General features: G+C 44.6%; 1 protein-coding gene across 1 annotated transcript in view; it reads right to left on the reverse strand.

The window, feature by feature from the left end:
• Nucleotides 1-1,981: 1,981 nt before the first annotated feature.
• Nucleotides 1,982-22,047, reverse strand: part of SCRN3 (secernin 3) — a 150,415-nt gene continuing 130,349 nt past the window's right edge. Inside the window, exons 7-8 of the mRNA XM_078681544.1 lie at nucleotides 18,598-18,778; nucleotides 1,982-3,948 (exon numbers count right to left, since the gene is read on the reverse strand). Of these exons, the coding sequence (XP_078537670.1) occupies nucleotides 3,793-3,948; nucleotides 18,598-18,778 (337 nt within the window). The 3' untranslated portion in view covers nucleotides 1,982-3,792. The remainder of the gene's footprint in view (nucleotides 3,949-18,597; nucleotides 18,779-22,047) is intronic.

Consider the following 22,047-nt stretch of genomic DNA (forward strand, 5'->3'; position numbering starts at 1 on the left):
TAAGAGTCAAGATTCGAGGTAGCTGGAGTTTGCAGGTTTTAATAAAGCATAAAGGACAGGAACAGGACAACCTGCACGGGAATAGGATGGCAGGGCCCGGCAGCTGCCGGGGCAGGATCTGGGAGCATAAGGGGTAACTTTTAATAACAGTGCACAATATTTATAGTTAAACAAAATACATTACATGCGATACAGTAGGCGTAGCAGTAGGCGGGGTTTCGTAGCAGTCGCGAAAGATAAGGCATAATGTGGGTGTAACAAGAGGTGTGTACAGGGCGTATACATAAACATGTGATGTAAACGTAACAGAATATGTCATAAATGGGGCGGAAACATGGAGGGGGCTACCTAAGGAGCCGGGACCTCTAACCTAGTGGTGCGCGCAAGCTGGCAATGACGTATTACCAGGAGGAACTGGGGCTATGACTTCTGCACTAGAAGAGGAGACTGAAGTCTGGAGAGTCAGAGCGACATGTACCTAAACACTATCTAGTATCTGATGTTTAGAGAACATGTTGATAGAATCCAAAAGTTATCAGGGCAAAGGCTAACAGACTCTAAGACTGGTGCATGCATTATTCTACATGTAGTGCGTGTTGAGGAATATTAAATGACCATTAATACAGTATTTCTCTAACATGGAGACGTAAAGGCTAGACTATGACTGAAACTATTGATGCGATTCAGTAGCTTAGGAATGCAGAGAAGGAGGGCTGGACTGATAACTAGAATCATAACATACTCTTGGCAGACTGGCAGGCAGAGCCAGGCCGAGCCGGGCACTGTGAGGCAGGAAGTAAGTGAAGGGTCAGGGATGCAGGTGGGGGCTGTATCGCTCCTCAGCGAGGGTTTAGGAGACAGGAGCTGAATCTGGTGTCCGGGCCCTTTTGAGGCCTAGAAACGGGGACTTTTACTGAATTAACGTGCACACTGTGAAACGTGGCAACGTAGCTTTACATAGGCCTAATACTCGTAGCTTTCACGAGAACTGGAAACTGGCATACTAGAGTTGGACACAACTGGAATTGCGTCTTTAATCGATCATAAGGGAATACATATGCATATTAATCATGCACATATAACATAAGATGGGGAACATGTAGGGACACAGAACATGGCAAAATTTACTTTTCCACAATTAAAGTGAACGATTTGTTTTAGTTGATGCTTATTAGTCATTACTTGGGCAAGCTATAACAATTTGGAGACTTCGAACTTATGGAATTGCATCAAAGCTGCCCAGGTTTTCAGCTGCCCTAACCTAGAAGAGAAAAAGTAAATCCTATACATTTTTCAGTTTCCTTTTACCTTCCCTCCGTTTTTCTTCAAATATATATATTTTTTAAATGTTCTCTCCTTCTGTTTTTATGTCTAGCCACCTGCACTGCCTCCTATGCATTTCACATTTTTGGATTGCGGTAAACGTCCACCCCCCTTTTTCTACTCACCATGGTTCTTTCTCTTACTGTGACCGACTCCCCCCCCCCCCTCCCCAAACACCCTTTCATTCTTATAGTGCTTCCTCAAGTGGACCTGTTCACACCAGAGTCTAACCAAGCCTAGTGCTGTTCCCTACCAGAGGCCCAAATGTCTTAACAGGGCGAGCAGGCCTCCCAGGAGGGCTGCACCCGCTGAGCCTGTTTTTGGCACCCGAAGGACGTTCATTCACCACATACCCATATTATATCCTAAAGTCGCCATTTCCATTCCATTCCCATTCCATTTGCCTGGTGGCTGCTATTCAAATGGCTGTGAAAGTGGTTATTCCACAGCCAATTTTGTAGTAATGATTAAATGACAAAAGCATGCTATAGAGAAACAACATTTTACGGTTGGCAAAACTCAATAACTTCTTCTCAAACATAAGAAGTTTAAGGACAACACAACTTTAAGAAAGGTATGTGGCTCTCTGGATTGTCTACTGCTAGAGCCATCAAGGAAGGCTTAAAAAAGATCAGAAAATGGCACAAACTCGTATGAGTATAGTTTGCAAAGGAGAGTTTATTTCTTCTTAGTAAGTTGATCATGCTACATATGGGCTTTATCAAGCATTGTGCTGGATGTAAATTACATTCATTATGTACAGTATGAATTATTCACAACAAAATATACTTTGAAAAAAAATAATAAACCAGTAAATTTGGATTTATAACAAATAATTATAACAAATAGCATTAAAGTATCTCTCAAGGCTGTTTTTAAAAGGCAAATGTGAGCTAGAAACCTGTAACATGGCACGTCTTTCAATGGTACCATACACACCGTCTTCAGTGCTAGACATCTTTATTGAACTTCGCTGTGCAAAGCATTTGGCACGTTTAATTCTGATTCACTCATTGGAACTGCTTGCAAAACACCATTCAGATAAAAATGTCAGAACCAAAACTGGCAATCGTGCAATTAACAAAGGGTAACTTGTAAGTCGTGGCGACTAGGAGGGGCTTTCCATTTCAGCTCTATTGTTTTCATTTTGATGTGCAACCGGATTAAAATATATTTAAGTGAAAACTTAGTCAGGTAAGTTACTAAGTGGTAAAAAGTCTCATAAATTGTGTGTTTCTTTCTGGTTGGAAAGTTAATGTCATTACAACACACCTTTGACTGACATGATAAGAGGACACATTTCATCGGAAAATTCTTAACTGTTCACACCAGGACAAATTCTGATATTCGATCAAATATGATTTTTTGTTCATTTTCATACCAATAAAATCTGGATTTACATTATGCTCTACTTTGCCTTTCTTCGTTTAAGGTAACTATTAACTTATTTGAACCCCCTTTGTTACATGCATCGGAGCACATGCTTTAACAATGTAGTTTTAATATCTATTTTAAGTTAATTTTATACAATATATTTCTGATTGCTGCACGTTAGCCAAATTTGGTTTCTTGCTGATTTGAAACAATGCTGTCAAACACCAAAATTACATTTTTTTCTTTAACAAATTAGATGTCTGTTAATATCAAGTGAGGAAACAGCAGGCATCCAACATAATTATAAAATTGTGTGGTTAAAAGTTCATATTTAAAAAAAAAAAAAAATAAAAAAAAAAAGAATGCCAGTGTTTATCTGCCACTCTAAACTCACACATAACAATGTCATGAACAGGTGTCTTACACTAAACATCGCTACACAATTATGACATTCTGTGCTGTATTAAGAATATACGCCATTGTGCATTTTGTCCTACTCCCTACCAGCATTTTGAACAATGATATTCGTTCAGTGAGTTTAAAAAGAACATTCAGTTTCTTCCAAGATACAACAACATGTCTGTGCCATTATTTCAAATAACTTCTGTATGAAAGTAGACATTTTATAGATACATAGTACAACTTTACCTACTTTTGTAGACATTGCTGTGAACAGTGTGCTTATGAACGGGTACATCCGTCTTGGGTAACAAATAAGACATTTTCATAACAAAGTTGTGCTTTTTATGTGCAGCCGTGGGTACTGCTAGTGAGTTATCTATTATATAGGATACCATACATTCAATCAGATGTATAAGATACGCAGCATATGGATTTGTGAGCAAGTTTTCGTAAAACAGGTATGTGGCAACCACATGCACATATATACTTAATCTACAAAATGCATTGCAGATTTCTCATGCACAATTTAGTGTTGCTCAAATACAAACGATCATGCTTTCTTAGTAACAGATTTTTTTTCTTTATATAGATATTTGAGAGGTATCCCACTGTGCTTTTCTGATTACTGAGAAATACTGCAAGATGCTTGAATACCTGCATTCTCAAAAAAACTCAAATGCTAGTTTGGTAATATTACTTGTAAGCTTTGATTTCTTCTTCCACGCTGTTGGGAAACAGATCGGCGAACTCCGAGGCATCAAAACACGAATTCTGTATGATCGACTCCATTTTTTCCAGTTTTTCTTTCTCTAATGCCTTTATGTGCTGTAATACCTCCGTTTCTTTTTTCTGCAGGCAACATTTTGAAAACGGTTTGGGAAAAAAAGGAATTACGAATGAGCATGGCATGTTAGGAGTTTATTCTTTCACTGCTTCCTCCTCTACAATTATCAATGTTGTAAAAGCAGGCATTTTAGAAAAAGTTTCATAATACGACCTCCCACCACATATCGTCCGCAACCTGATATTCAGTGCACATCTACCACCAAAATGATTTTCTTCAGTGAGAAGAAATTACTAGCAATTGTGTAAATATTTTGTGTGACTGCTTCAGCGATGATCGCTTAAAGTATTGGAGGTAAAGTACAGCAACGCAAGTCCTACTGTAGACATAAGACATAATCCATCTATATTCTTAGTGGGAGTAGATTGAAGGACATAAGGAGGACACTGAACAAGGAACTCAAGACACTAATCCTTCCTCTGCCCAATGTTGCATCTCACCTCAGACCGAACTTTCCACACAAACATTAAAGCCCAGGATGACACGAAGGCAAGAGTGCTTCCCTTTCATGCTATGGTCAGCAAACACAACCTGAAGCGAATTAGGAGCAAGGTATGAATCATGCACACACTCCAACCGGAGCAGTTTATTAATAAACATGCGCTAGACGACAACAATATCACAGCGCATCACAGTAACCTCAAGACAGCTTTGTACAGGTCAAGACAGATTTATCAGATTACATGACCACTGGTGCACACTGACCATGCCCAGAGTCACACAGCATTCCAGCTGACGATAAATTAATACATGAGTTTGAAGTAAACCCTCAACACCTACAGCATGTCCAGGATGCAAGTGAGATACATAAACACGCATTTGCAATGCAATAGGTCTCACGTTTACGCAAGTTTAAGCTATTGGCATTGTAAATGACAATGCCTTCTATTTATGCTTTTAAAACATTTTTATTTGCAATGTCAATAGTTCCAACTCGCATGAATGGGGGCAGCGGTAGGACGTCCATCTCCAGCTCTCCCATTTTAGCTTGGATGACTGGAGTGGGGGGCGGGGGGGAGCGTGGAAGAAGGTGTGGTGACTGACGGACAGATGAGGGTGACAGTGACAGATGGTCGCGGGCAGGCTGGTCAACTTTTGAAGGGGGTTATGGGTGATCAAATGGGAAGCACCACCTGGGTTTGAAGTGGGGGGGGGGTAGAAAGGGCTCTGACTGTCCCTGGAACCGAACTGCAGTGGTGGGAGGTGCACAGAGTGAGTTTGGGTGGGGTGGTCATTAGGACTTAAGGTTGTGTGTAGTAAAAGGGTGTTCAAGTGGGGGAAAAGGGGCAGCAGCTGTAATGAATGTACTGGCCTCAAAAGATGCGGGGTGCCAAGGGGGAGCTGTTTTATGATGGTGGACGGGAGGGCACTGGGTGTTCCCACAGCTACTCACAATGTGCTTGGTTTTAAATGGGCGGGAGCATATGGTATGGAAAAGGTTTCTTTTTAAGCAAAGGTTGATGGTTTATTGGTTGGGGGCAAATTCACCTGCTTGGAAACTGCCTCTGCCCCTGTAGGCGAGCGGGGTAAGCACGGGGCGCTCCAGGAGGGTGGGAGTGGAGAGCAGCAGTACTGCACCGGCAGGTGTGCAGCTCTTCTGGGCGGTGGGCTTCTCTGATCCAATGCAAACCCTTGGTCCTGCAGGGGTGGGGGTGACAGGGGGCCTGGTGATAAACGAGAGGAGGGTTCCTTGGTTCTGCGAGAGGGGGGCTGTGGTGAGTGGGGGATGGGGGGGGTCGACAGTTCCTTTGTTCTGCGGGGGGGGAGTCAGTGCTGTTATAGGTGTGGGGGTGGGCACACCTCGGAAATTCCTTGTTTCTGCAGGGGGCATGATATAAGTGGGGGGGCACCTCGGCTGTTACTTGGTTCTGCAAGGGGCTGTGCAGGTATAAGTGTGGGGGGCACCTCAGCTGTTCCTTTCTCAGCTCTTGAGGAGGGGGGCGGGGGCACCTTGGCTGTTTCTTGGCTCTGCTGGGTGGGAAGCTCCAGAGGAGGCGGTATTGGTGATACGTGTGTGTGTGTGTGTGTGGGTGGGTGGGGGGAGGTCCTGCTACAGGTTGTCAGTTCTGCACGAGGGGTGTGGACTGGAAGAAGGCACCTTTCAGGTGTACAACTGGTACCCGTTCCTGAGCAGGGGGTGGGGCTGGGTGAGGACAAGAATGAAGATCAGTGTGGATGTGCTCACAGTGCCGAGGCTGGCAGGAAGGGGGCACTTCCAGAGGGCATGTCTCTTGAACAGCAACAGGTGTTGCATGTCTCTTGAACAGCAACAGGTGTTGCTACTGAGAGAGATACGATTGTATATAAAGGGGGCTTGAATTCACGGCGGATGGGGAGGGGCAGCTTAATGCTCGATGCAGAAAATGTGCTTCACGCGGGACTTGCGAAGAGGAGGTGCTTGCTTTTGGGAAAGGGTGCAAAGGGGAACAGAATGGAGGGAATGGCAGCTGAGGCAGAGGCTCCTTCGGGGGAGGCGGGGCTGGAGGCTAGTCATGGAAAAGAGATGGTGTGATAGTGAATGGATGCCACCTGCGGGGTGTCGCGTCTCCTGCTGTTCAGCTGGAGAGAGGTAGGGGGTGCATGGGGGAGGGTCTTTAAAGGGCCGCTGTGTGCACGTGTTGCTTCCAGAATAGTGCAGTAGGACTTTAAAAGTAAAACGATGCTATGACTACGTGTTGGGGCGGCTATGGGTGGACTTGGAGCAGATGGGTGATTTCTGCGGAGAGGGCTCGAGGCAAGTCCTTCCGGTCAATGCGTCCCTTCCCCTTGTATGTTATGTAAGACGTGGCCCGTCTTTCCAGCTCCTTGTACGAGGGGTCGTCCTTCTTTTATGGCCCGTGTGAATGACCACTCTCCGCTTTACTGATGTCAGTGCAAGGCATAGTCCCTTTACCAGTTGTCATGCAAGATGTAGGCTCTCTTTCCCAGTCCTTGTGCAAGATCTACCCTCTTTCCTGATCCCAGTGAAAGACGCAGTCTCCCCTTATTGGTGCTCGTGCAACATGTACAAGCGCTAATAATCTCGGTCTCCTGTTACACGTGAAAAACGTAGAACCTCGTTCTGGCCTTCTCTTAATGGTCCCCGTGTGAGAGGAAGGAAAAGGAACAGACGCTGGGCTGGGCAAGTCGTACCTTCTGTTCTTTGAATGCGTCGTAAAAGGGCTTTGCTCGGACACGCATCTCTGGCAAAGACTGCTTTTATTGCCCTGCTATATTGCACATCATAAAGATAAGAAATGCCCTCACGACAGCCGTGAAGCTAACGATCCAGTCCGAATGGGCCGTCCAAAAGGGAGACAGGGCGGTAACCAATAAGCATCCTTTTCAATGGGAAGCCAGGGTTTATCATAAACAATGAAGCGACCCAATGAAAATGATGGGCGGGGCTTCAAGTCCCCTTCTGAAATCTCCTCGATTACAATAAATAGCCCTCGCCGAGCGAGCAGCGCATGCGCGCTGCAACGCTAGGCGAGACCGAAAAATAAATCGGCTGACAGGTCAAAATTTGGCAGCGCAGCATATAGGCAGCACTTGTGCAACCAGATAGAATACAGATCAGCCATAAGCTCAATCCAAGCTGTCTGCTTCCTTTCATGTCCTTGCTGTCGTCTGCCTGCACAAACTGCACTTTATTACTACCGCAGTGTCTGGCGTGGCAAAGTTTTCATATGATGATAATGAATGTTATATGTAAGACCTGACTGCATGTACACGTGACCACATTTAACATTAGACAGAGTCTGGTTGTTGACGGGAGAAGCTGAAGGGCTGAAATTAAGCCCAGGTGGTGAAGTCTGCTACGCTCACGGAGTTCAGGGAGTTTCCTGCGCTCCGCGGGGTACTGAAAAACCCCGCTCCGCTTTCCTTGTTTGCATTACCCAACATCAAGTTTGCGAGCGTGAGCAATCCACCTACCGGCGAGATTTTGCTCGCTCGTGCTCCCGAACGGCAGGTTGGCGATCGGGAGCGAGAAAAATCCACCTCCCGGTGAGATTTCTCAAAGCAGGCGGTCATATTTCTCAATGTGGGCGCTCACAACTGCTCGCGATGAGAAACATTCTGTTTGCGTTGAGAAAGTTGCCTCTCGGGTAGAAAATCTACTCAATCAAAAAAGAAGCAGATCCCTCTTGCACTACACACAATGCCGTTCGCGTTGATTTTCCAGTGCAGGACAAACACCCGGCGCTGAAAATCAATGCAAACAGTCATTACCAAGCAGACTCCGCCACTTGTGGAACTCCACGTAGAGCGGCAGGGTTTTTTGGTCACTTCGCAGAACTCCGCCCAGGCTCAGACTGCTGATCTGATGACAATGTAGGATATGCGGGGAAACTATACAGGACGTGGCATAATAAAGTGTTGTGAGTGAGTTAATACTGCCACTTAGGTTGGATGGGTGAAACCATTATGCATGCATTGGGTAGAGAAGACTGATAGGTTAGGGATGTGTGATGAAATATGACTGGGGCTTTCCTGACTTTTGCTCTAATTTTTCATACTATCTGCGGATCACCGACGAACTCAAGAGCTCCAAGAAGAACTGCCGAGCCCTCGAGAAAGTCTGGAGAAGGGATCCGACACCGGACAACAGGACCTCCTTCAAGCTTGCCACCCGGAAACACCACCAGCTGATCCGCGCCGCCAAGAAAACAGCATTCAAGGACAGGCTGGACAACAACGCACACAACAGCAAGGAACTCTTCAACATCGTGAAAGAGCTCTCCAACCCCAGCGCAGGAAACAACGACATCACCCCATCGCAAGACCTCTGCAACTCCCTCGCCTCATACTTCCACAACAAGATCGCGGACATACACAACAGCTTCAACAACCAACCAACGCACACCATGACCAAACAACCACCCCCCACCACCACCCTCCACGCCTGGACCCCGATCAGCACCGAAGACACCATCCGCACGATGAACTCCATCCACTCCGGATCTCCGACCGACCCCTGCCCTCACCACGTCTTCAACAAGGCTGACGCTGTCATCGCACCCCATCTGCGAGACATCATCAACACATCCTTCGACACCACCATCTTCCCTGAGAGCTGGAAACACGCCGAACTCAGCGCTCTACTCAAGAAACCAACAGCGGACCCCACCGACCTCAAGAACTACCGCCCCATCTCGCTCCTCCCGTTTCCAGCCAAAGTCATCGAGAAGACCGTCAACAAGCAGATGGCCGCCTTCCTCGAGACGAACGGATCCCTCGACCCCTCACAGTCCGGCTTCCGAGCCAACCACAGCACCGAGACCGCCCTCATCGCCGCCACCGATGACATCCGAGCCCTGATGGACAATGGAGAAACAGCGGCCCTCATCCTCCTAGACCTCTCCGCGGCATTCGACACGGTCTGCCACCGCACCCTAGTACGGCGCCTCAGCAACATCGGAATCCAGGACAAGGCGCTGGAATGGATCATCTCCTTCCTCGACGGAAGAACACAGAGAGTCCACCTACCACCGTACAAGTCAGAGGCCTCCGAAGTCATCTGCGGCGTCCCTCAAGGATCATCTCTGAGCCCCACCCTCTTCAACGTCTACATGAGCCCCCTCGCGGCCATCGTACGCAAACACAACCTCAGCATAATCTCCTACGCCGACGACACCCAGCTGATCCTCTCCCTGACCAACGACCCCGCCGCCGCCAGAGCCAACCTGCACGAAGGGATGAAGGAGGTAGCCGAGTGGATGACGACCAGCCGCCTAAAACTGAACTCGGACAAGACGGAGGTCCTCATCCTGGGACCCTCACCCTCCGCCTGGGACGACTCCTGGTGGCCTCCCGCCCTGGGCTCCGCACCCAAACCAACAGACCATGCACGCAACCTGGGCTTCATCCTGGACTCCTCCCTCTCCATGACCAGGCAAGTCAACAACGTCTCCTCGGCGTGCTTCAACACCCTACGCATGCTACGGAAGATCTTCTGGTGGATCCCCACCGAGACCAGGAGGACCGTCACCCAGGCCCTCGTCACCAGCCGACTGGACTACGGCAACGCCCTCTACGCCGGTACCACCGCCAAGCTCCAGAAGAGACTCCAGCGGATCCAGAACGCCTCAGCCAGACTCATCCTCGACATCCCACGAACCAGTCACATCTCCGGACATCTCAGAGACCTTCACTGTCTCCCCGTCAGCAAAAGAATCACCTTCCGCCTCCTCACCCACGCACACAAAGCCCTACACGACCAAGGCCCGAGCTACCTCAACAGCCGAGTCAACTTCTACGCTCCCAAACGCCACCTTCGATCAGCCAACCACGCCCTCGCCGCCGTCCCCCGCATCCGAAGAGCGACTACAGGAGGAAGGTCCTTCTCCTACCTGGCTGCCAAGACCTGGAACTCCCTCCCGACCGACCTGCGCCTGACCCAAGACCACCTCTCCTTCAGGAGGAAGCTGAAGACCTGGCTGTTCGAGCAGTAGCGGCACCCCCCCCCCCCCCAGCGCCTTGAGACCCTACGGGTATGTAGCGCGCTTTACAAGTGTCATTGATTGATTGATTTATAACAACTGGCATCATTCTAATACATTCTTAAAGTAAGCAAGTATTGCATAATAAATAATCATATTATTGTGAGATACCAACCACTATGTGTATGTTTAATGATTAGAGATTCAAGAGCAGGGCTCCTCTTTATCATCCGCTGCCAGGGTGTCCGACTCAACACTCCCAGTTTTACAGAACATAAGCTAGAGGAGGAGTGAGCAAGGCCTGCCCGTACTCTTTTTTTCCCGAAAATTGCACATTTTAGCTTGGGGCTAAAGGGATTTACCGGGTGTTACCGCAATAATATTGGGGTAAACCAACAGCAGTGCCTGCTCCTATCCTTACAGAGTGTAATTTCATCAAGCACAGGACATTTTAGCAAGTCCATTTCCCCTACAAGCTAGTGTAAGCTCTAGCACGTTATAGGTTCTTTACAGCAGGCAGTTCTAACTAAGGACAGCGGTCTTTGGGCCCTGCAGAATACTGCGGTCTCTCTCCTGTCGCCCCTCTGTTTAGAAGGCACTACTTTTCTCCACATGTCTCTAAATCAACAGCCTAGGGCTACGGTCTCCTCAGGCAGGACAGTCTTCCGCTAAGACCACTCATCTTAGGCCATCTGATGAGGTTACCGACTGGCGGCTACATGAGCACTGTTTTCAGTCTTCAATACTCAGTATCATTCAAAATCTTATTGCAAGTGCTTAAATGTTGACCCAATTATAGGCATGAGACAGGAATCCAACTCCTTATGATACTTCTTTATTGTGCCTCCCCCAAGGGCAGGATGTATAAACTATGTAGGAAGAAGAGTGGTTTAGTCCTTACTCGTCAAGAGTAAAGACTATACCACTCAAATTCCATTTCTTCAACTGCCCATAGTTTCATCTCACCTCACAGCAATCACTTCACACATACATTTTCTAGACTGAGTAGCACACAGGATGTATCCTAAATCAAAGGTTAGAATACAGTTTCTGTTACCACTAGGGGCAAACAACTGCATGAGTAAGCTGCCTTTTGTAATGCACTGCAGGATTCACTTTCTGCATCCATCACAAAGAAAGCAGTGTGCAACAGTAAGTATGGTGCACAGATGTTGCGGATAGTACATTTGTGTAGTTGAGCTGCCTAACTGGCAAATTGAATGTTATACCTCTCCAAAATCACTGACTTTATACATGCTTGTTCAAAGTATTTTTAATAGAAATTTCGGACAGATTCAGACAAGCCTACACTCAATCCTCCCCAACATGAAATACGATGGGAAGGTGTTGTGAAGGAAGGAGGAGCACAAGCTAGTGCGTTAGTTCTAAGGTTTATGGTCAGTATAGTCATCACCAAGACCTTGTCAGGAGGGCCTCTCACGTCAGGCACACGTGGAATCCTAAGGAACAAAGAGATTAATGAGCTGGAAGGACACGTGGGATGGGGGAAATGAGACCAGGGACAAAAGGAGGGAAAGGATCCTGAAAGAAATACAATAAGATACATAGCAAACACCAATATACTGAATACAACAGTAGGGGTTGGGTTTGAGGCAGCACTGGGACCCTAGACAACAATGCACCTCAGTCCTGATCTGCTAAAATTGGCATAGTGGGACAGCACACAACTGGTGTCTTAAAATACAGTGGCTGGCCTCATTCTTTCATAATATGCTTGTGGGAGGAGCCTTTTCATCCGCCGCACCATCCCTAAACTTGTATAGAGTTGTTCAGTTAGTGTGACTGATGCATGATAAGGCTCTCAATAAAAAAAAAAAATGTAAAAACTGAGTGCGTACAGTTTGTAGCCTGGCACCGGGCACAACTGTCATATTGTTTTTTTTCTCTCCCCAGCTCTTACTCCGACCAAGGAAAAGCCTTCAACGAAAAAAGAACCTACTCCCTTGGTTAATGGTGGTTTAAATAATTTGCAAAGAGAAAAGCCTGAAACGGGACGACTCAGCAATCCCAAATCAACTCCCTCACCTCAAATATAGCATTGGGCTGAGCTAATGTGGGGGCCTCGAAGCCCCAAGTAAGGAAACCCTAACGCAGACTCCGCATTGCGATCAGAAGGATGGGGAGGGACAAGACATTACCATCCCATACACTGCAGGATCAACGAGGATGCTCAAGCATGGTGGATACTAGCAATTTCTTGGTGGAACTCAAAAAAGACTCATGAATGCAAAATGTAAGACACAATGTCGGGAATTTCTGAATGTAATTTGGTATTCAGCCATTGCTTTATAGTATTATTACAGTTTGGAAGAGAGAATCTCAAGTTAATTACCCATTTGAAAGGTGTCAGCTTACAAGAAATAGAAAATAAACGCTTATTTAGACTCTCCAAAATTACTAACACTACCGCCCGAGAAGAGTCTCGGGTAGAACCTACAGCAACTACTGAGCTAATCGAAGATATCTCTAAACTAAAATTAGCATAGGCCTCGGGTGCTGGCGGATTTCCTGCACTCCTCTCTAAGGAATTAAGAAGAGCTTTGGCCCAGATCCTCAGTGACCTCTCAACTAGTTGGTAGCAAAGGGCAGTGCACCAGCACCATGCAGTAAAGCACCACTTCAATAATCTCGAGCCTAGGGAAAGACTCGACTCTTTGTAACTCCTAAAGACCTATCTTGCTTTTTAGTCTGGGCATTCAAATCTTTACAGGCATGTTACCACCCCACTTAAACCCCTGATGCCTCAACGAGTTGACAACAGGGCTGGCTTTAGGGCGGTGCGGCTGCACTGGATGCTGACCTCATGGGGCACTGTCCTTAGCAACAACATACGTTTTCAAAGCACCCTCTGCAGAGGTCCTTGTGCATCCAGGTTCCAGGCAGCAATAAAATGTCAAGATAACTTGTGATTAATGTCCATGTTGGAGGGAGAGATCCGAGTTGTTTAGTGGCATAAAGTAGCACTAGTGAATATGCCTACTGCAAAGACTACCCACAATGCAAATCACAAATTGCATAGATAGCTGAGTGGATTACTGCTTTCCTCACAGAGATCCTTTTGTTACTACAGTACATAAGATATAACCGTAATATACATAAGATATAACCGTAATATACAACAGTGACTGTTAGGAACTGTAATCAAAGAGCTGCAAACAAGCTGCATAAAATGGTAGGACGAGGTTTTCCCCCCGTCTTTCATGATCTATTCCTAAAGTTTCTAAAAAAAAGAAAAACCTTTCATTTGGGTAGATATACATTCTTATTAGTAAAGCCAGCCTTTACTAGCGCTTTAAAAAACATGAAATGTATGTGTGAGAGAGTGGCTATGGAGAGATAAGGGGTACTTTTGCCCGGTGGTAGTCAGGGAATCCGAGGAGGAGGTCCAGAGGTGCGAGGGGTGGGGTACAAGAGCAAAACGGATTGTTGCGCCACTTGCACTAAAGCCGCCATTGGCCAGAGAGGCTTTATCATGTGCACACAGGAAGAAAATAATATCAAGGTATTCCAGGTCATAAATATGGTCTCATACACACAAACACAAAACCACTTTATCTAGGTCGCATTAGCCATAATAAGAGTTTTGAACGCATTAGCTGAGAGTTTCTGGAGTGATATTGGAGTGGTTAGGCGAGTCCCCAATACCAGATGTGGGTGACGCAAGCTACCTGCCGGCAGCTGCTGAGGTCAGAAAGAATGGTAGGTAGGTGTTGACATTAGAAAGAGGACTGACAAGACTGTTATGCCACCTCTGTTTTGTTCTAATCATGGCTTGTATGACTTGACTTAACGCATGCATTTACAATGCATGCCTTTACCAAACATCTATTACCACGCAATGCCTGTACAACGCAAGCCTTAACTACGCAGATGCTTTTACCATGCATGCCTTTACAACACAAGATAAGTATATAACGTAAGTGAAATCCATATATATATATATATATATATATATATATATATATATATATATATATATTTAGCATGTTAGTTATATATACAGCATGTTAGCTGCTCCCCATATGGAAAAGCAATGCCGGCTCCCGCAGGAGGCGGGGAGCCGGCTGGGACAGTGGGGGGGATTGGGCACCCTCCACGGCCCCCAACGAAGAGGGCCAGCCCCGGGGATGGGTTCCCCGGGGCTAGTAGTGGTCCGGGAGGGGGCCACGCGGCCCTCCTCTCAAAAAAAAAAAATTCAAAATAAACTGCCCCGGGGGATGGGTTCCCCGGGGCCACAGGAGTGGGGCAAGGTAGCACCCCTCCAAAATAATTATTTTTTTAAAAATGGGCCATGCCCCAGGGGGTGTGGTCCCCGGGGCAAATTATGGCCTTGGGAGGGGGGGGCAGCGCGGACCCCTTCCCGATTTTTGTTTTATTTAAATTAAAAATTGGGGGCAGGCCCTGGGGGATGGGGTCCCCAGGGCTGAAAAAAAATTAGAAAAAGAAGGGGGGCTACAAAGCCCCAAACTTAAAAAAACAAAACAGGATTGCGGCCGGAGGTCACACCCCCTCATTGCACCACGCGCGTTTGCAGAGAGGTGTTCAGGTTTCAAATTCATGTGCTTCACGCAGTGTTTTTTCAAAAGCCTCTGAGGAAATGCTCTCCGAGCATGAAACGCGTCAGGCTGTATTTGAATTGGACTCTGTTTCTTTATCACTGTGCTGCTAAACTGCAAAATAAAAACGAAGATTGCACCTACCTGCATGTGAGCTTTTCCAAAGGAGGTAACTCGTGTGTTTTATATATATATATATATATTTATATATATATATATATATATATATATATACATACATATATATATATATACATACATATATATATATATATATATATATATATATATATATATATTCTGCTCAAAAGTTGCCCCTCAGTAAAGCAGCGCTCGAGACATCACTGTGCTTGCATGAGCCTTTATTGGTATGGAGGGAAACGTCAGTTGGTGAAATCAGACAGCTGAATTTTCGGCAGCCTGACGCATTTCAAAGTTTCCTTCTTCTTCAGAGGCTGGCGATTTCAGGTGAGTGCAGGACGGCCTCTCCTCCCGTAATTTATGCATATGGCACGCCCATGGATTGGGACGCTCGTATGAGACAGTGCATGGCATGCGGGGAGTTCGAGTCCCGAAATTTCTCTTTTCTGCTTTGCTCTCTGGGTGATCTTTTCCTCTTGCGCCGGGATGTCTCCATGAAGGTAGCTGTGCGCTCTATAAATTGTACTGTATTGTATTGTAAAGGCATTGCATTGTAATGCCTGCTTCCCCATATGATGTAGCTATTATTCAACCACACACAAAGCAATAAGAGAATATATTAGGTCAGGTTTGGCAAAGACATGTTTTAAATGATGATGTATGCAGAGAACATTATAGTATTGCTCCTCGAACTATTACACTCTCTGTCCTCCATCATCGACAAATTGACTAAATATGAAAAGGCCTTATTTCCAAATGTCCACAGCTTTTAACTTGGCTATATCCAAAGATCAATAAGAGGAACTGAGCTTCCATTTCCTTTTATAGTGGGAATCTAGTTCCATCATGTGCCTCTAGATATAACTCACCTCGTCCACTTCTGAAATGGTCTAGCTGAATTTCATCCCAATGTTCAAAGCTCCGAACCTGCCTTAAGGGGCAGATATCAAAATGACCACCCTATGCAATAGTATTTAATTCATTTCTGTAGCAGTCCCCATTCTGAACCTCAAAAAGCAACAGATGGTAACCAATAATTTATCTGGAGTACCAGATGACCTTCAACATATGAATGGGAAGATAGGCCATCCCAAATTTCTGAGCATACTTTCAAAAAGGTACTGTTCTGGTCATACCAGAATGTACCTAGAGAGAAACGGAGAAACACTGGTGCTTCATCGACCAAACAATCAAATATAGCCATTGTGGATGGTCCTCTGGCTGGCTATTTGGCCGAGCCCTAAGATGATATACAACACTCCTACCAATATGAGCCACATTGGGTTGTGGGACAAAATATTTGGTCAAAATCGGTCTTTGCAAAGCCCTCTAAAGACAAATGGTTCACTATGTGGAGTGAGATTAGCTGTATTACACTAGATCATTCTGGGGAGTCTTTAAAGCTTTTACACATCTAATGGATGAAGTGAACATCTGATAGAGCCATCTAACCGCAGATTCCTTAACTTAGAATTTCCCACAGGCGCCAGTCTGGATCCGGAGAATCTTCAGCAGTACCACTGAGCACCGGGGGACGGTTCTGCATGGCTCCCCCCTCATGTCATCCATGGATATGATGTTGGTGGAGCCATATAAGTCCCCCCCCCAGTTTTCTTCTTTTCTGCGCTGGAACGTGGATCCAGGTGAAGCGGTTCCTCTTTCTGTTCTTTGGCCTTCAATGCCTTTTGTGTCAGGAACAGTGTGCCGATGCCTTCGGGCTTGAAGGCGTGCAAGACCTGTACGCGACAGATGTCGGTGATGGAGCTGCATGCCATTTGTATGTGGTGCTTGGGCCTGCATCACTAGTCCGAGGAGTAAGATGCCTGTAAAAGGCTGAAACCCTAGTCCTTCCGGGAACGCTGGATGAAGTTGCTGTCAGCCCGGTAATCCCGTTCAGAGTCCAAATGGCGTTGATCTTCTTCCCGTGCTGGGGCCCCTGCTCGGGGCAGGTTGAGCAGTCATTACCCATAAACACCGTTTGCCTACATCAGGTAAGCACAGGAAGTCGAAGTCACGGAGGCAGTCGGCCTCGCATAGCCGTGACACTGGTGCCTGCTCCTCCCGGTCTTTACCGATGCGGCTCTACGGAAGTCGAACCAGATAAAGTCTGAACATGTACACAGTTATATTAATTTAACTTTGTTTATTCGTTTTCTTTCTTTTGTCAAAATTATTTTATAACAGATTTTATCATGTAAACATATCAAAATACCATTTCTCAGCATAAACACTTATCTATGCAATTTGAGATAATTTTATATATTACAGCATCATACCCCCAGGTAGAGAAACACCACACATATACCAACCAACTCTCATACATTTATACCTCTTGTACTACATTCATACCTCAATCACAACCACATATCTCTGTACAATATGAGACAAAGTTGTAGTCAGTCTCTATGACCCTTCTGGACAACTACATATAGCAAGATCTAAATGGCCTTGGTCAACGCATTTCGGAGGTATACGGTACAGATGAACACCACCTTCATCAAGACCCGCCAGGTAATATCAGGTGATAGTTGGACGGAGACAAGGTATTCTTTAGAAAAGGTTGAATAATTGCTGATTTGAAGCAAGCATGTCAGGTAGGTGCCAGGTGTAAAGGAATGTTTAAGTAATGAGGTCAGACAGAAAAGAGCTCTGATGGCAGGAGCATGTGGCTTATTGATATGAGGACTGAATGAGTCAAAGAATGGGTTTTGAAGCTCTAAATATTGAATGATTTCAGTGGGAAATGTGACACAACGTGGGAGTTTTGCTGAGTGATGTTGGTGATTTGGAGGTTGGAGGTGGAACACTGAGTTGGATTGCAATAGATTGTCTTACGTTGGTTATTTATAAAAGAAGTATGATCATAGACATTATGTGATAATGTTTCATTTGCGGTAGACGAGTGCAGTGGGGATCGTATGTGCAAGATACAATACAACTGGAAGCCTAGAAGAAGTTCCTGCAGACGGGCGGGCACATCATAGGATCTTACGCAAGAGATATGTACACTGCTGACACAAATCCAACCACGTGAGCTAGGACGATCACGTTGCCACATGATTAATACACAGAAGAAATAAAAGGCACTGAGAGTGGTGCGCTTTAGGTGCTATAGTGGCTGGTGAAACAATATGTTAGAAAGTAATAATATTCCCTTAACAATCATCTAATTTCATCTGTGATTTACACCTGCTATTGTTACTCCGAGTTACAATACAATAGTTTGTAAAAGCCTCTTCCTTCTCCTCATTTCTTGCATCCTATGATAAAACATCAGGAAGATAAGTTTAGTTCAAACTGCAGCATACCCATTTGTAAATGTACAAACAACTAAAATGTGTGGTAACAGTACCTCCGCCTCAACTCTGTCCCCCAAAATACAGGATGCACAAAAAAGATAAGGGAGGCATACTAGGAGTTCATTAGTAATAGCAGAATAAAAGCTGTAATATTATCTGAATAGGTTTAAAAGGCCTTTAATGTAATTTTCCACAATCTGCAACATGCACAATACCTGAGATTTGTCCATCATGTCAATGACAATCTCGTGCTGTATGTAGAGTTCGTGTCTTCGATCAGGCTTGGTTTGAAATCTTGGTGATTTTTTCACTGGGTCATCAGGACCAAAGGTGGGTGATGTGGTTTTTAGCAAAGGCACAATATTTGGCACAAAAACGAAAGGCTTAAAAAGAGACCTACAAAAAAAAAAGACTATTTTAGGACATGTAAAAATACTAATAAAACATCAGCTACGCAACATTTTACATGTATTTTCTACCAAACCCACAAATTATTTTGTAACTTTTCACTTCAGAAACAGTGTAGCATTAGTATTTAAGATTCATGGAGTGCTTTGGCCCCAGTGTGTATTCAAGGTTAGTTTAGAGAGAGACAGTTACTGATTGACAGAAGACCACGTCTCCGCAGACTGAAGACCGCTGTCTTCCTGTTATGGTGAGCACACATTTCTCCATGTTTGTTAGACTAAACATCAAGACGATTGTCTCTGAAATGGTATTTTATTAAGTCTGTCACAGGACAAACGAGAGTGCTGTAAAAAAGTTTTCATAAATGGTTATATTCAAAGACCCTTCTTTTTGATGTTGGCGTGAATGTTCCATGAACTAGATTGTTGAATTATCAATAACGTAAAGAATTTTAACATTAACTATCAAACATGAAGGTCTAATCCACTCCAAACATCCACATATTCATACGCTGCCTGCACTTCATCCAGAACTGGCTGTCCATCACTTACCTGAAGTTCAACTCTACCAAGACATAATTCCTTGAAAACCAGCAACCACCAATTAAAAGTTTTATTTTTATTTTTTAGAGTTTTATATAGCGCAAAGTAGACCCGAGCACCAGACTTGGCTCAGTCACATGAATGCACCAAGACAGATTCGAACCCCAACTTTCACACAGTGCCATGTTACTCAGATTAACCTTGGACACCAGACACAGAATTCCTCTTCAAAGAAAACACTGCCAGGAAAAGCAAGATGGCCTGATACTAGTTCTCTCAACAGAAAAAATGGAAACCATTCCTCCCAGAAAATGTCTCATAAACGCTGTTAAAGCCCTAGTATTCTTGCACCTGGATGGTGATAATGCCGTGTCTCACAGCCTAACAGACTAGTCCCACTGAAGGGTATCGTAACCAGGTGCAGATATCAAATGAAGGGTCTCAAGAAACATAACTAAATCACACCTACCTTTTCAGAACTCCACTGGCTCCCCACGCCAGCCCACACAATATTTAAAACCAGCTGCATTATCTACAAAGCCATCATGAACAACACACCCGTCTATCTGCTGACAAGTGAACCACCTCTAGGGACCCTCAACATACACCTGCAGCCAGGACACCATCACAATAAAGACTAAGAAGTGCAAAATAGTTTAAAACAAGAATAAAACCTTCTCCATTTACACAATCAGGATCTCGAATGGCATCCCTGTGACCATCAAAACTACCCAACTCTCATCCAATTTGAAAAAAACTGCTGAAATCACACCTCTTTCAGGAACACTGCATCATACAACATAGTTAACAGTCCAGCCATATTCTCAAACCCAACTTCTTATTCAATCAACTTTGGAGTTATGCTTGCCTTGAGCTCCACTGCCTTTTGGCTATGTTCGTTCATGCTATACAAATATCACATAGATAAATACATTCAGAGCAGAATGGAAACCATTGAAATTTATTTTGAGGAAAGGGGATTGTGGAAGGAAAGTCTTTAGGTTGTGGTAATTCAGATGCAATATTCTGTGTTTTACCGCTTGTTGAACATCTTCTGTAGAAGGCCAAGAGGAGGTCCTTTCAGTAGACTGACTTGACACCGAATACAACCATAGTGAAGGCAGCCATATACGTCTCTAAATAAAAAGGCTGTTGAAGCCTAGAAGCCATTGTTAAGGTTGCAAGGAGATCAAATCAGAATACACATGTATCTTGTCCGTTCACTACATAATTACATTCCAAAGAACAAATACACAAAACACGCATAAAAAGTATGCAATAACTAGTCATTCAAATTTACAACCCTAATGCAAGGAGCAGAAGTGGGAAGGATATTATTGAAATGTTTGCAACGTTTATATGGTCCTGTCTAGAAGATGTCTTACATTACCTATAACAACAAGTATTGGCAAAGCCAATAGGTTGTGCCTAAGTGAGATCTATTGACAATGTCAATGTTTTTTTTTAAATGTTGCCTTGAGAGCTGCTGTGCTTCATAGATTAAAGTTAAAAAAAAGTGATACAACATGGCCAGGCAGCTTGGATGCACCCCATTTTTTTTAATTATATATGGATAATATAAATATCATATCAATTATACATATATATTAAATGTATATATATATTATAATATATATAATACATAATATATATGTATATAACTATATAAAATATGTGTTTTTATTTTATTATATTAAGTTTGTTACTATTATTAAATAGCAGATTACATCAACACAAAGTGATTACAGAGATTAGGGTCCTGCATCTGGGCTTTTTGTACCCTCTTGAAAATTTCATCCACCCAAGGAAAGGAGGTTACCACCTGAGAGTTGGTCCAGAGGATCTGAGAGGGTACGAGAATGGGTTCCAGCCCCAGAGTGGATTAGTAATGGCTGATTGAACCCCACACCTGCAACTCCCAATTGGAATAGGGCTAGCAGGGTACATGTTAAGGGAAGTTCCTTGACATGGGCTTTTGCTAGACAGGGTCTTATCTTGAAAGTAGTCAGTTGGAACATTGTGGGTTAAACAACAAAAGAGAAGACGGAAGTTGGCTTAGCTTTATATCTGACTAGCATATTTTGGCGATGCTAGAAACGTGGGACACTGAAAACTCATTCTATATGGATGGGGTTTCCCCTTTCTTTGAGGCAACGATACCCTCAAACTCAGGGAGAGCAAAAGGGGGTCCACTAACTTTAGCCTATCTTAGAATTTCATGTACACCCCACTTAATAGAGACAGGTTCTAGTAACCTACTAGTGGTGCAGTTACTTTTAACAACGCTCTCAACACAGAAGGAACATCAGGGGGAAAGAAACAGTCAGGCCGCCACCCACTCAGCAATCTATCGACAGAAAAGGACCTGACTGATATTGAACAAAACCCCATATCTTATAAGACACCAGAGGGGTCTGACACTTTTTTGAAGAGCTCCCTCAAAGGTAGGGCTCACTGCCACTAATTCAGGTGTCTATATGTTCAATTTGAAACAATGTCAATACACCACAAGAAAAGAAAAACCTGCCAAAGAAATGCGTGAAAAAATGTGTGAAAGAAAAGGAAGCCCTCGTTTGTGTTACTACCGTGAGGTGTGTCCTTCTCTTTCGCACATTTTTTCATGCATTTCTTTGGCTGGCTTTCCTTTTCTTATGGTGTATTGACATTGTTTCAAATTGAACATATAGACACCTGGATTAGCGGCAGTGAGCCCTA

The sequence above is a fragment of the Lissotriton helveticus genome, chromosome 3_1 (assembly GCF_964261635.1).
Source record: "Lissotriton helveticus chromosome 3_1, aLisHel1.1, whole genome shotgun sequence".
NCBI lineage: Eukaryota > Metazoa > Chordata > Amphibia > Caudata > Salamandridae > Lissotriton > Lissotriton helveticus.